This window comes from Galeopterus variegatus, unplaced genomic scaffold, assembly GCF_000696425.1.
Source record: "Galeopterus variegatus unplaced genomic scaffold, G_variegatus-3.0.2 Scaffold2334, whole genome shotgun sequence".
Taxonomy (NCBI): Eukaryota; Metazoa; Chordata; class Mammalia; order Dermoptera; family Cynocephalidae; genus Galeopterus; species Galeopterus variegatus.
In genome coordinates, this window is record NW_007728445.1 from 197008 (window position 1) to 211334 (window position 14327).

At 45.4% G+C, this 14327-nt stretch overlaps 1 protein-coding gene across 1 annotated transcript in view; it reads right to left on the minus strand.

The window, feature by feature from the left end:
- The window catches only part of FOXK1 (forkhead box K1), a 68326-nt gene that overhangs the window by 19226 nt on the left and 34773 nt on the right, over nt 1-14327 (minus strand). The window contains exon 2 of the mRNA XM_008581361.1: nt 323-508. Within this exon, the coding sequence (XP_008579583.1) occupies nt 323-508 (186 nt within the window). The remainder of the gene's footprint in view (nt 1-322; nt 509-14327) is intronic.

The window sequence follows — 14327 nt, forward strand, 5'->3', positions numbered from 1 at the left end:
AAAAAAAAAAATTACTTTTAAACATTTTTAGAATCTTAAAAGAAAAATCATACCCATGCTTGCTTTAACAGGCCCTTCTTGTATACAAAACTTCAAACTGGAAAAGTGATTCGTTAGGTAGTGATTCTTCACCTCATAAGAGAATTCACCAGAGAGTTGACTGAAGTAGCCAGGCCCTTGATGCACTTAAAAGTCTCAAAATTTTCATGCACATGCAATTTTCCAGAAAGCTATCTAACCTAGTTCTGCATAAAACGAGGTGCTCCTGTATCATCCTCCTCTTTCCCAGTGGCCTGAGGATAGGCCGGAGCGGGCTGCTTACCTGATTGTGCCGGTTGGGGAAGGGATGGGGCTGACCATGCTCCGGAGATCCGGCTCCGGAATGTGGATCTTTAGAGGGGAGATCTGTGGGTAGAGTGGCCGCAGGGGAGATGCCGGAGCCTCTTCTTTAAGGTACAGCGATGTGAACTGGATCTTTATGGCCGTGCTGGGAAATCGGAAAGTACACCTGCAACGGAGGGAGAGCAGTGTATCAGGCTCAGGAGGAACCTGAAGAGGGAGGAAGCCCGAGTCCAGTAAAGGCATGTTCCTAGTCATCTCAACAACTGCAACTTGAACAACTCTCATGGTCACTCTGTGGTTCACATCTGTGCTCAAATAGCATTTTTATGCTTTCATTAGGACACTTACAAATTTTTTTTTTTTTTTTTTTTTGCAGCTGGCCAGTAAGGGGATCCGAACCCTTGACCTTGGTGTTACAAGGCTGTGCTCTAACCAACTGAGTTAGTTGGCCAGCCCTATGAACACAAATTTAGGCTTATTCTAACATCAGTTGTCCTTTCACTGTGCATGCGAACAGCAGAGATAAAAATATCCCCAGACAAATACCAATGATGCCACCTCCTACAAGGTTCCAGACAGACAGAGCTGCTTCCTGTCTACGACGGCAGCTGCTATCAGACCCAGGTGGGGCTCACTACCTCACAAAGAACGCTCGTTGGAAAGCTGAAGGAACATGGTTGCCATTTATGCAGAGATTTTAAAGACAGATGCCCTTATGCTGCTGAGAAGATATAAAGCAAATGTTGCGTGGCGAAAGTAGCAATACTCCCCATAAACGTGCTGGTAGGAGCCAGAGAGAGGAAGCCTTATGAACTCAGAGTTTAATGGACTGGTTTCACAATTAGTTCTGGCCTTAAAACCCACAAGCCATGGTTGATCTACTGGAGATGACCACATGCAAACAAACCCCATACTGGCAGCAGCAGAAGGTAGCCTCAAATATCAAAGTCAACACCAACGTGCTTAGATGAACAGGGGAGACATGTCTGAGGGTCATCTATCTCTGAAAGACTTTTACCTATAACCCTGGGCATTATTTATCCAGCATACCTTCTAATTTCTAAACTGACAAGTTACCAACCAACAAGTTGCTAACTGCATAACTTAGTTAAACAAAACAAAACAAAAACAAACTAAAGCAGGCTGCCCACACGGAGACAAGCACTACTGGCTACCTGTAACTACTGTTTAGAAAAGGCTCTTTGTAGAAGAGGGTGTATAAGAATGAATATATATAAGTACCCCCTATAATTCACTTCTGATGGTTTCAGAAAGGCATTCAGATCATGCTAAGTGATTCAGCATGTGAAGGCCTGTGAGGCCTTTTGTAGTATAACTTCTATGAAGCCTCCCCAGGTAGCATACTGCTTGGTCTACTCCTGACAGTATTTTAAATTCCATAGCAATGTTTAAATAGTAAATCTGCCTCAAATCTTGCATGGACATGAGCAAACATCCTTTTCATTTTAAGACCCTTTTGCTCTTAATAAAATAAATTTTTAAGAACAGGATTTATGAATAGGTCAAAATATGTTCTGCAATCGTGAAAGGTCATGGCAGCACTGGGTCCCTTTGAGCCTTCTACTTGGGGAGACACGCTTCCTAGGGACCCACTTCTAAGGAAGTGAGTCAGCATTACACGCGTTGCTCTTTCCCAGATCTACTCTAAAAGCCAAGCTACCCACACCTGATAGAGAAAATTGTAATTTAATATGGCTTGACTGGGCCAGTTCTGTTTCTTATAGAGACACTGTGCAGGGAGGCTGCTGGACATCACCAGAAGGCAAACTCTGCAGTGAAACAAGCACTGGGCTGCTGCCGTAGCACGTTTATATTTCCAATAGTAAAATCAGAAAAAGGGGATTTTAATAATGTTTGCAGGGATGAGAGGCATTCTGGGAGATATAGCCTAGATACCGAAATGTTAGGGATGAGGGTGGGTGGTCTGTAAGGTGTAGTCAACATCACCCCTATGGTTTCCCTTAAAGGGAGACCCAAGGCTATTTGAAATATTCTGCAGTGTTCTCTTCCTAAGTTATACTTAAAGGAACATTTGATGTCATTTCCTCTTTAATTGCCCCACAACCCAATGGAAATTTCCTCCATCAGTATTTTGGCTAGAAAGGTACATCACTCATTGTTCTGAGACACTTTTCTGAAGGTTATGGGCTCAGTCCTGGAGGTCTGTCAGCTTTTGTGAGTCACAGAGCCAGCATCCACCCAAGCTCAAGTGTCTGAGGTTGGGTTGGGAATCTAGTGAGGGCTCCAGACAGTTAAGCTGAGCTGGGCTAAGGTGAGCTCCAACTGTGAACAGAGAGTGTGTGGCGTGTGCACACATGCACACACATGCCCCTGTTCTACCGTTGTTAGACAAGAAGGCGATAACAATAACAAATATTTAGAGACAGTTTCTGTGTCCCTTTACCATTTATTTATCTCTTTTCCCCAATTCCCTCAACTGCTGCAAATAACAAGCTACATTTTACTGTTTGCCAGAGGGCATACAGAGTTTTGATTTTCTGTGTTGTGAAAGCCCCTATGTTAATATGAGCTCACATCACACGAGAATTATCAAGGCCAACCAGAAGGAGGATGTGGCTTCTGGCCCATGACTGAGGTCACAAGCAGATGGGGATCTGAGACGGCACTTCCATGTGAAGACAAGAGGAGGCACGTGGTCCCCACAGAGGAGCTCTGGACTGAGGATCTGAAAACCAGGTTCGAGCCAGGGCCGATTTGACCTTGTGCCAGGTCACTCCCCGGTTGCAGAGGGTATAAAGGCCTTTCCAGACTGCGCCCCCTCCACTTCCTGGCTTGACTTTTCCTGGCCTTCCAGTCAGTGCACAAATGAGACGTGAGGTGTGGGGACAGGCTGTGCAGGTGAATACCACCGAAGAAAAAATGAGTTTATTACCACTTGACCTAAGCTCTGTGCGTTTCTGTTTTCTTCAATAACTAAACAAGATGGTTTGAATAGAAGAGATCATCTCTAGGGTGCTTTCCAGTTCAAAAAAACTACGATTTCTGGACAATATGTGCATATAGATTGAGTTTTTAGTAAAATGAAACAAGGTTTTGTAGGACAGTCAGGGATTTTGGTACATCATTAGTAGCAAAAAACTAGTACCATGTATAATGATTTCCTACTATAACAGTAATTTTCCAATTAAAGCTCAACAATAAACATTTTCATATTAGTTGCTGTAACAGCTATTTTAAAAGCATCTCCTGACTCACTTTTCCAAAAATTATCCTGAGGCAGGCTACCTCCTGACTAGGAGAAGGAGAGAAAATACCATGAAGCACGGTACTTAATTTTAAATAGATGTCTCCCCAGGGAGCTCTCAGAGTTTGCCAATTACATCTCTCCCTGTGATATTTTCATTCAGGTTTAGGGCCCTAGCTAGAGTTTTAATGAGCATGTGAGCATGTTTTGCAATTAAAGTATTTTCTTGGAGGTGCTGCATATTCAGTCCTAAACCCAAGCACACATACTGCCCACCTTTACTGTCGAAAATCCCCTCTAAGGTAAGTGTGTTTGCAAGGTAGAAAGAGGAAGGTTCGTGTACAAGCAAACACCCACCCTTGGAGGAAGTCTCTTTAAAACATTCTTGCCCAATTTATAAAGACAGAAAGTAGATTTGTGGTTGTCTAGGGCTGGGGTGGATTGGGAGAACAAAGAGTGACTGTTAATGGGTACACAGTTTCTTTTGGGGGTGACACAATGTTCTAAGATTGACTGTGATGGTGATGGTTGCACAACTTTCTTAATACACTAAAGATCACTGAATTGAACTATTTAAATGGGTTAGTTGTATGCTATGTGAATTATACCTCAATCGAGCTGTTTCTAAAAAAGGTTCTTGCCCCAAAGCTCCCACACTGAGGGTCTACTTCAGTCCTGGATATTTTTCCAGGTCCATCCGTAAGCTAAAGGCTCCTGGAACTTGGGCCAAACTGGTAACGACTTGGTTGGAGATGAGATTGCCTTATTCAGCATCAGATCAAAGATCACTGCACAGAAGGCTGGTTCTAGCCCCTGCTTGAATTAATGAGCCTAAGTGACTTGGTGCATGTCCCTTCCCTTCATTTCAATTTTGTCCTTAGACTAGGAATCCCACCACCTCCCTACCCAACAGAAGGTTATCAGGAAAATAAAAATGGCCCATTTAATTGTTGCCAATATACATTTTAGACACAAAGAATCAGAGAGAAGAAAGTACATTTGAAAGCTTCCAGATATTTTTTCAATTAATGCAATAGATTACTCCTCCACAGAGCTGTCCTGATTGCAGCCCCGCCCTCCTCCCACTCCCCTCCAACACTCCCCTCATCCTCTATCCCAACAGAGAGACAAGTTTACTTTTTGGAGAGGGTGAACCACATAAGTCTGAATCGGGAGATTCTAACACAAAGAGCAGCAGGAAAAAATTCCATACTAAAAATAGACTCAAGACCCCCCGTCCCCCACAAGCTTCCCCAAGCCCAGACCAGCCCAGCTGCCAGCAAATGACAGCCCAGGAAAGAAGACTGCAGATCTGGCATCCATGGGTTTCCCATGAAGCCCACCAGGCAAGGAACCCTGTCCGCTGACACCACACACCCAGCAGCCAGGGAGCCTGACCTCGCTCATCAGTGTGAACAACCGACACAGAATAGATGTTTGGGGAGTGTCTCCCACAAGGAAGACAGGGACCAAGCAAACACGTGTGAGAGGGGTGCTCAAAGGAACCAGACAATCCAAGATTAGAAGAAAACACAGACCACTTGTATCCTCTGAAGAGGAGCCTGGGCACCACATCTGCCAACCACAAACACTGCACAAGAAGGCATGTCCTGGGAAAAATGAGAAACCTTGGACAATTACTAAAATGATACAGAAAACAAAACTTCATAAGGAAAGTTGGGTGACAGCCTTGAAAACATCTCCCAGCAAAGACAAAGAAAATAAAAGGAAACTTTAGAGACTCCATCCAGGAGGTTTAATATTTGAATGAGAGTTATTCTACAAAGGACGTGCCTTCTCAGGAAGATACTGGGGAATATACTTTGCTGTCTTCTAACTTCTGCAGAATCATGTCTGCCAGATGCAGATGGTGCCGTCACCAAGTTTGAAACACAGGGCACTGCCCAGTGGTCAGGAGGTGAGGAAACCAATGTGGCAAGCAGGAAATCTGGTCACTTCCCTTGCCATGGCAAACCTTCACCTGTAACACCTGGGGCAGACCCCGTGTAGACAGGACCGGCCAGCAGGAAGGGATCTGCAGGGAAATCTAATGTTGGTGTGCATTCGTGCAGCTTCAGCAGTCCAAGAGAAATAACTTGGCTAGCTAAAGGGAACCAGTCTCGTGCAAAGGACAGGTGGAGGCTCCAGCCTTCCCTCCCAAGCCTCAAAGTGGCCAATATGTGAAAGACAGGGCGGGCCCAAGCTCGTCACCAGAAGGTAACGGGCCAGTTTCAAAATGTCAAACGAAAGATTCCATGCAAAGTAATTAGAAGCACACACAGTATTTAACACATAAGAAGCACTTCCTCAGTGAGCATGATGCCAGGGCTGCAGCAAGGGTTAGTGAATATTTGTTTCAATTATTCTTATTACTAGACAAGGACAGGAAGGAGAAATGGAAGCAGCCTGGAGTAAGGGTGGCACAGAGCAGACCTCTCTTTTTCCAAAGTGTTCTTTGAATGTTGTTACCATGTCCTTTAAGAAATGAAAAGACTCAAAAAAGGAAAACAAAGCTGTTATATGCTTGGTAACAGATACTTTCAAATTTTGCATGGTGAATGTATCATACCTTTTAGAAATCCAATAAAGTATTAAACCTGGCCCAGTTCTGCTGTGTGGTCTGGCTCCAAGGGGAGGAAGAAAGTCCCACAGGGTCCAGGCCCAACTTAAGAGTTAGGAAGATGGTCAGGCCTCCAAGACCCTGCAGGGCAGGCTGGGAAACAGCAGAGCATGACTCCCAGAGACAACTAGCAGACTTGCAGGACCCCCCCACCTCCTTCCAGCTAGCGTGTTCTGTGCACATACAATTAAGGCAACTTTCCTGGGGTGGGCACCTTTACATAAGGTCGGAAACTAGAATGCCAGAGGCACTGAAGGATTTGCATTTTGTATGAATTCCAAAGAAAAATAAAACTGTTCAGGAAGTGGTTTTCAAGGAAACTTTTACATATAAAATCCCCAAATCAAAGAATTCTGACAATCTTAAAATTTTTTTAACCTAAAATATCTTCTAGTAAAAATTTAATACATTTTGCTAGAGTACCCCCAAAAATGAAAATGGTGGCAGCAGCTGTAGGTGTCTGTCACACTGCAGAAACCCTGATGAACCAGCACAGCTAGAATGTCTAAAGCACAGCTTTGGAAAATAAAATACAAACTCAAACTAGGAAGAGCAAAAGGAAGCAGACGTTGGTTAGAGCATAATGTTGTAACACCAAGGTCAAGGGTTCGGATCCCTGTACTGGTCAGCTGCCAAAAAAGGAAAAAACAACAAAAAACAAAAAAAAGAAAGCAGAGAGCCAAGGCTTTGGGAAGGAGGGATAACCATGGTTCCTGATTAAGCAGCTGGGTCTGTAAGGTCCCTGAGGCATCAAGAAAAATTTAAAAGTCATCCCCTTCCCCAAAATACTAAATCAATGCTGGTGCGCATGCAAGGCAAAGATATATATAGGGATGGCTGGTGCGCTCACTGGCTGAGCGTGGTGCAGACCACACCGTGCCTAGGGTTGGGATCCCCTTGCCGGTCAAAAAAAAAAAAAAAAAAAAAAAGACATAATAATTCAAAGCCTCACCTTCTCCGCCACACCTTCATCCCTCCTCCCTGAATGAAAGCTGCAACCTTGACTATTCCCTGGTTTTCTCCATTCTGAAATTGATGCCCCAGTCTTGCTTTCTTGAGCTGGAAGACGCACACCACTGTGCCCACAGCTGACTGTGGCAAGCAGGGAGCAGGGCGGTTAGAGATGTGGCTCTGATCCTGTCCCCCTCTAACCTGGCTGACTGTACTCACTCTGAGTCCTCGGTCCTCACAGTGGCAACAACAATGTGGGGGTGTGAATTAAATGTGGTGCTGGTTCTCTTGTTTAGATGTGACTTACTCTCTTCTTTATGTTTTCCTATGACCTAATCTTATTTTTTTTAAATAAAGAGAATGCATATATTTTTTAGACTCAGGCAAACAAGTTCCATCTAGTTGGAAAAAAGAGAGAAGATATCAGAGACACAAGCCCCTGTGCTAAATGGTTAACAAGTGGTGAAAACTATAGCCAAAGGTTGGGTGAAAGGTGGGGTTTCTTTTTAAAAACAGTCTTAGTCTCCATCTCGGGAGTACCTTGCATGGAGCAGCGGGTAAGAGACCCTACTGACTTAGGATGGAAGCCCACAGAGGTGGCTGAACACAGCCGTGATGACCTGCCCTCCTTGGGGCTCAGTGTATATCATGTTAGGTGGGGTCACAGGGCCCAGCAGTCCCAAGCACCCCACCACAGAAGAGGGCAAGGAAGGCACGCCCTGGAGTTCATGGCCCCTTCAAAATCATCCCACCTATCCTCTCAGGAGGAGCATCTGCTGGCAGGTGACCAGTTCTGAATCCAGCTATGGGGAATTCGAGGTCACACCTACAGCACTACCCAGAGGACTCCCGGTAACTTCTGCAGCATTACTCCACTCAGGCCAAGAGACTTCCAGGTGACTGTGATTCAGCCATATTGGGGTGGGCCTTTTTAGCATTTTTTTGCAGGCATTCCCCAAGAGAATCTTTTTCTCCAGAGAGACTTGTTCTCAGTCAAGTTTGTGGAACTGCCTGAAACCCCAGTAAACCGTGAAGTGCCTACGGGGGAGCCAGGCCACCTGGCCCTGACCACCGCCTGAGGAGAAAGCCCACTCCTGTGGCTCTTCAAAATGATCCCGATGGTCAGACAGGAGGCTGGGAAATGACCTCTACCCCGCTAACCACCAAGGCCCTTGTCTTCCCCTTAACAAAGGGAAGCCCAGCCCAGGGTGCCTGGACCTGTGACACAGTGTCCTAGCAGAGCTGCCAGCAACACAGGGCCAGGGACAGTGGGGAAGGGCTCAGGAGTCCTTCCCAGAGACATTCTCATCCCTCTGTGGGGACTTAACAGATTTAAACCAAAAAAATGGTGTAAGTCGAGCTCCCAAACTTTACAGTTTGGAAAATCAAATGGGGCAGAAAGTCCAATATAGCCGGAAAAGCAAATCCCTTTAAGATTTGTCCAAAAAACACCAAAGATCATCCAGGTGGATGAACAGAAGAGCCATCAAGGACCTGGCTTCCTAATGGAACATGGGCCTGTAGAGAGACTTCCCGTACTGCATGGCTTAAACATAAACTAAAAGACTGTGTCAGACAAGACTAGGCTCTTTAAGAAAGAAGTCACAGAAACATTCTGTTGCTCTCTGGGACTGACACAGGGAGAACAGACTACACACAGGGTGGCGAGTCAAGTCCTCTTTTATCTTTTGCCTCTATGCTGATTTAAAGAAAATAGCTTTTAAAAGTCCAAATGTTGGTTAGAGCATGGTGCTGATAACACCAAGTTCCAGGGTTAGATCTCTGCACCGGCCAGCTGCCAAAAAAAAAAAAAAAAAAAGTCCAATAGTTTAATCTATGGATCTTCTGACAATGTTGTCCACAGTTATTCAACTTACTCATTACTTATGGGGCATCCGACTGATACTAAGTACAAGACACTGGTTTATCCAAAGAGACTTACGTCCTCCAAGATTCTGTTCCCAAAGGCCACTCTCTCTGAGAGGCAGCCTTCCTAGGACTCCTGGCTCTCTCCCCACACCTAAGGGTCGCTGCTTGGGGCAGGTTTTCTCTTCCCTATTAGACTGCGAGCACCTTGAGGAGGAGGTGCCCCTGCTGCGGGCCTGTTCTCCCCACAGGGTGGGGTGGTTGGCACCGACACACACAGCATGCATATTTTAGCGCACATGAGCAAGAATTCAAGGAGACGTGTTTCTTTCAGGAATTTAATCTCTATCAGGAGGTAAATGCATATAGACAAGTGTATCAGTACAAGGCAGAATGAGATCAATGCTAAATAGGAGCACAGCCACAGGCCCTGGCCACACGGAAGCATGAGGATGAAAACTTCTGCTCTTTGAAACTTCCAAAAACCACAGAGAAATGATCAGACTTTTCTGATCCTGTATTAACACTGAAAGATAGTGACAATATCGCCTTTACTGTGCTTAGTAGAATCAATTAGCCAAAGAATCAGAGAACATGTGGCAGCCAAGAGACAGCCTCAACACTGAGGTGGGGGGGGAAGCAAATTTCTTTTTTTTGGTACTGGGGTGCCAAGCGAACTACTCAAATCCGCGTCTGCAGTTTTTTAAGAGAAAGGCTCGTGTGAAAACGGAGGCTTCTGAGCTAGCCCCGACTGCCATCCAGCAGGCTAGAAACATCCATGCTGAGAGCCTGCTGGGAAGTCCTCTGCTGTCCCGAGGGCTGTGGTCAAAGTGTCACTGAGAATGGGTGGGGGCACTGAAGAGTCATCTGTGCAGTGATCAGCATTTGTCTATTCTAATACTAATCTGATCCAAAAATAAGTGCCATGATTGTCTCCATTTTATAAACAACTTTTCCTTCCCCTCCTGAAAGATAGGGTGTTTAAGCATGAAAATGAAGACCACAGAGAGACCTAGGGAAGACTCAGGTGTGGCTACCCGAGAGATTAGTTGTCAAACAAGTCATCATCTCATTGACACTTAAAAGTCCTACCCAGAGAGCTTCTTTGTTCCCACCCCATGAGCGACCACCCTGATGTGACTTACAGACTGGTGGGCAATGCTCACCCTCAGCACCCAGCACTGACCACAGAAGCAGAAACACTCCACTTCAGGATAATCTGCAAAATCAACAATCTTTTGCCTAAACCTAAATTAACATGAAATTCAATAATAATAAAAATATAATGACAATAGTTAAAAACTAATATCTGCTATTATTACATATACCAGATACTGAGCACCAAGCTCCTCAACTATATTAACTGACCAAAACAGTCCATTTCTCTGGACACTTTAGTTATACATAAATACATGTATTTTGAGAATATTACAGAAAAGGCTCCTGTGTTATCATTTCCCCCTATAAAATAGAGCTGGCAAAAAGAGAAGACTTTAGGACAAAGCAGCTGTTGAACTGCAGAGGGGAGAAGAAACAAAAGAAAACAAAGCTCCTTATGTGTATTTCCTGGATTCTGGCAACTCCAGAGGCCCAAGCACAATTTTGTTAAACTTGGCAAAGGAAATGCTTTCAGAAGCTGAAGACAGAGTCTGGGAAGGGCCTGCCCAAAGGGCAATTGCCACCACAACCAACCCAAGCAAGAGTCTTGTCTTTAAATAAAAGCAGTAGTTTGCCAAGAATAGGAATGTTCTAGGCAAAACACATGAAAACCTCCTGTACCTCACCTCACACAGATATTACTGTCCAAATTAAAAGTTACTTATTTTCAGACCTTCCCTTTTGATACCATCCTCAAAGAGTGCAACAAAGCTCAAAAGATTCAAACCTCAGATACACCTCATTAAAAAGCAAAAGGTCTCAGCTGTTTTAAAAAAGTTCTGTTTATCAAAGCAAAACAGAGACAGTGTCCGAATGCTTCCAACAAATCACATCCCTGGCTTTAGTCTCTGCAGCCCGAGCTCGGCTTATCTTCCTAATATGGAAAATCCAACTAGGCCCAAATTCAAACCTGGCCGGCAACACCTCCTACAAAACCTGAGGCCACGCCCCACAGAGCATGGGCTGTCACACAGAGCCCTGATACAGTGCTTGGCTGCTCTCAGATCCTGTGCATCTGAGCACCACATGTGGCTGCCAGCCAGATCCCCTATGAACTGAAACCCTGCGGAGAAGAGCCCAGGAAGCCCTTGCAGTTGGTAGAGATTGAGAAATCACTGGCAGCCAGCAGTAACCACTCACTCTGGCCAGCGTGGCCTGGGCGGGTTTACTGCCAAGGAGGATCCTGGCAGCTCCTGCTCTCAGATACTGCCACACACCCCACTGCACAGGCGAGTCCCAGTGAAACAGCCCACAGATAAAACATGGGCTGGGGCCCATGATGCCATAAGTCAGTGAGATCCTAACTGTGCTGACGGAGAGAACGGTGAAAGAGAAAGCACGTGTCTGGCTCTGGGGCCCTTTTACTGCAGCAGCAAGCAGGAGCATTCTTCCCAGCTCCTGAAATAACAACTGAACTGGGTTTTGGTGGGCCACAGCTGTAAAAAATAACCTAATTACATCAGACCCACTGTCCCCACTGCTAGCTGAACAAAAGCAGGACACCTTCAGTTAGTCTAGCAGACAGGTTCCTTCTTAGTCTCTGCTGCAGCGAAGGGGAAATGACAGGGTAGGCACTGGAAGGGGGTTCTTGCTGCTTGGGCAAAAGCCTGAGGACTACGGTTCTCAAGAAGCAGCTGCCATCTACCAACATGATCCCATGGAATGAAACTGAGTCACAGAGAGAGCAAGTGGATGTTGACCACAGGCCGGGGTCATGTGTGGAGGGGTGGAGGTAGGGGTCCTCTGTGGGTGGTGGATGTGTCACACAGGATGTCGGGCCAGGGACAAGCTCCTGCTGTGGAAAGAGGGCAGAAGGCAGGGTTGATGGTGGGGCACCCACCCAAACCCATTTCCCCTCTCCCTGCCCCCATGTTTTCCTGGGTGGCCACACGCCCAGCTAACAGACTACATTTCCCACTTTCTTTGCAGTTGGGGATGACCAACGAAAAGTGAGTGGAGCCTACTGGGCAGCCTTTGTAGAAGTCTCTGAAGAGGTGGACAGACAGCAAGTAAGGATTGCTGCCCATCATCTTCCTCCCTCTTCACACCTAGAATGGAAATGTAATGGCTGGTGCACCAGCAACTATCCTGGACAATGAGGCTAATGTGAGACCTAAAGCCTTGTGCTAAGAATGGTGGGACAGAAAAATGGAATCAGCCTAGGTATCCATGGGCTCTGGAGCCCTGGCCTAGACTGCAGTCTATGATAGGCAGAAGAGCCACCTCACACACAGGCACAAAACCTCTTATTCTTTATACAGTTTAGAAAAAATAAAACTGCTTGGCTTTAGAAAGGAAAACATCAGAGCTTTCTACTGAGGAAAGGCAAACTCTGGACTGTTCACGGAATCACAGGCGGGTCAGTGATGTTGCAGACACTGCCTAGTACCCAGCCATTCAGGGTACCAAGGGCTTCTTTTGCAGTCATTATCATTTTCACTCACGCAGATTAAGAACCCAGAACACCAAAAGCCCTTGAAAAATAGAAGCAGAAAATGCAAGGTCACTTAGGTTTCTTAAAAATTGATGGTAATTACTTTGAACAACATCTGCTTGAAAGAAAGAACAGGAGAGAGGAAATGCTCCCTGAATTCCTACAATCCTCACAATGTGTCCTGTACCCATGGTGATCCTGCCATGGCAACGAGTACAACCATGCTTGCAAGGAGTAGGAGCAGGTTCATGGAGACCCGACAGGCTACAGTGAGGTACAAAAGCTCTATTCACTATTTTTAGTATGCTTCTAACCCAGCAAGATTACTCAAAATTACTCTTGAAAGAAGAATGTAAATGTAGTCATCTGGGACCATCCAAACAAAACAAAACAAAACCAAACAAAAAACCAAACAAAAAACAAAACAGCTTTGAGAAGACAAATTAAGCCAATGTTTTTAGGCAATGTTTACCCACGAGCTCTTTCGCTTTATCTGTCATTTTGGTCTGGGCAGCAAAAACATCCTTTAGGAATCTGCCCACCAGGCTGGGCAGGCTGTGCAAACACATCCCATTAGTAACAGCGAACACACTCTGCCCTGAACAGGTCACAGCACGATCTCATTTACTTCGACAACACGGTAATATGGCAGAAACCATCACTGTCTTCACATGGCTTAGAGAGACTCAGTGTTCTGTTCAGGATCACAAAGCTGGTAAAAGGGGGAGTTGGGATGCGAACCCAACACTGCCTCTTGTCTGGATCTCAAGGTCTGAGGGTGCCTGTGTCATCCACCCCCTCTGGCAGATTCTCCACACAAAAACTGCCACACTTTTGACCACACTATCTCCAATAGAGAGCGCTACCCACAAGGCATCTAAACTATGTGAGGTTAATGTTCACGAGGGTGCCTGTGAGGTGCACAAGTATGGGGTTGCATGCACTAGTGTGCTCATGATGTACACAAGGGCATGTACAGTGACACCCATAAGAAGGAGGTTAACATGCACGGGTATGCCCATGATGTACACGAGAGCGTGTACAGTAACACCCACGCCTAAGATGTTAACGTGTGCGAGTGTGCGCGCGACATCTCTGGGTGTGCGCCTGGCGTGTGAGGACCCCATTGCCCACGCCCAGCTCCCTCTGCTGCCCTTATGAGCACCGCCACCATTTGGGGTGTTGGACATCCTCTGGCCAAGACTTCAGGGAAAACCTATTCACAGAAAAACATCTTTCTAGCTAAGAAAATACTGCCAAAGTATGTAAGAGTCTAAAATGAGAATCCAGAGTAAACAGAGAATTTGTAGAACAAAAGATTTTGGTTGACCAGTTTTTTTTTTTTTTTTTTTTGGGGTTAAAAGGAAAAACTATATTGTGTTCCATGCAAAGGCCCACATAGCCATCAGCTACTGGGCTGTATTGTGACGTCTGCACGGTCATGATTTCCCATCACTGCTGAACTTTTCTAACTGCACAGCCTGTTGGTAACCTTTCTCAGCATCCCCATGAGTACCTAAGTAGGTGCATTGTTTATTTATTTATAAATTATGTATGTGATGCATTCTACTAATATGTACATTATAAAATGTGAGAAATACACTTAAAAGGGTGAAGATTAAAAATAAATGAGCAGTATCGCTTCTCGGCCTTTTGGCTAAGATCAAGTGTAAAAATAAATGAGCAGAGGTCTCCTCCTGCAAGGTGTCCTCCACCTTGAAGCCCCTTGG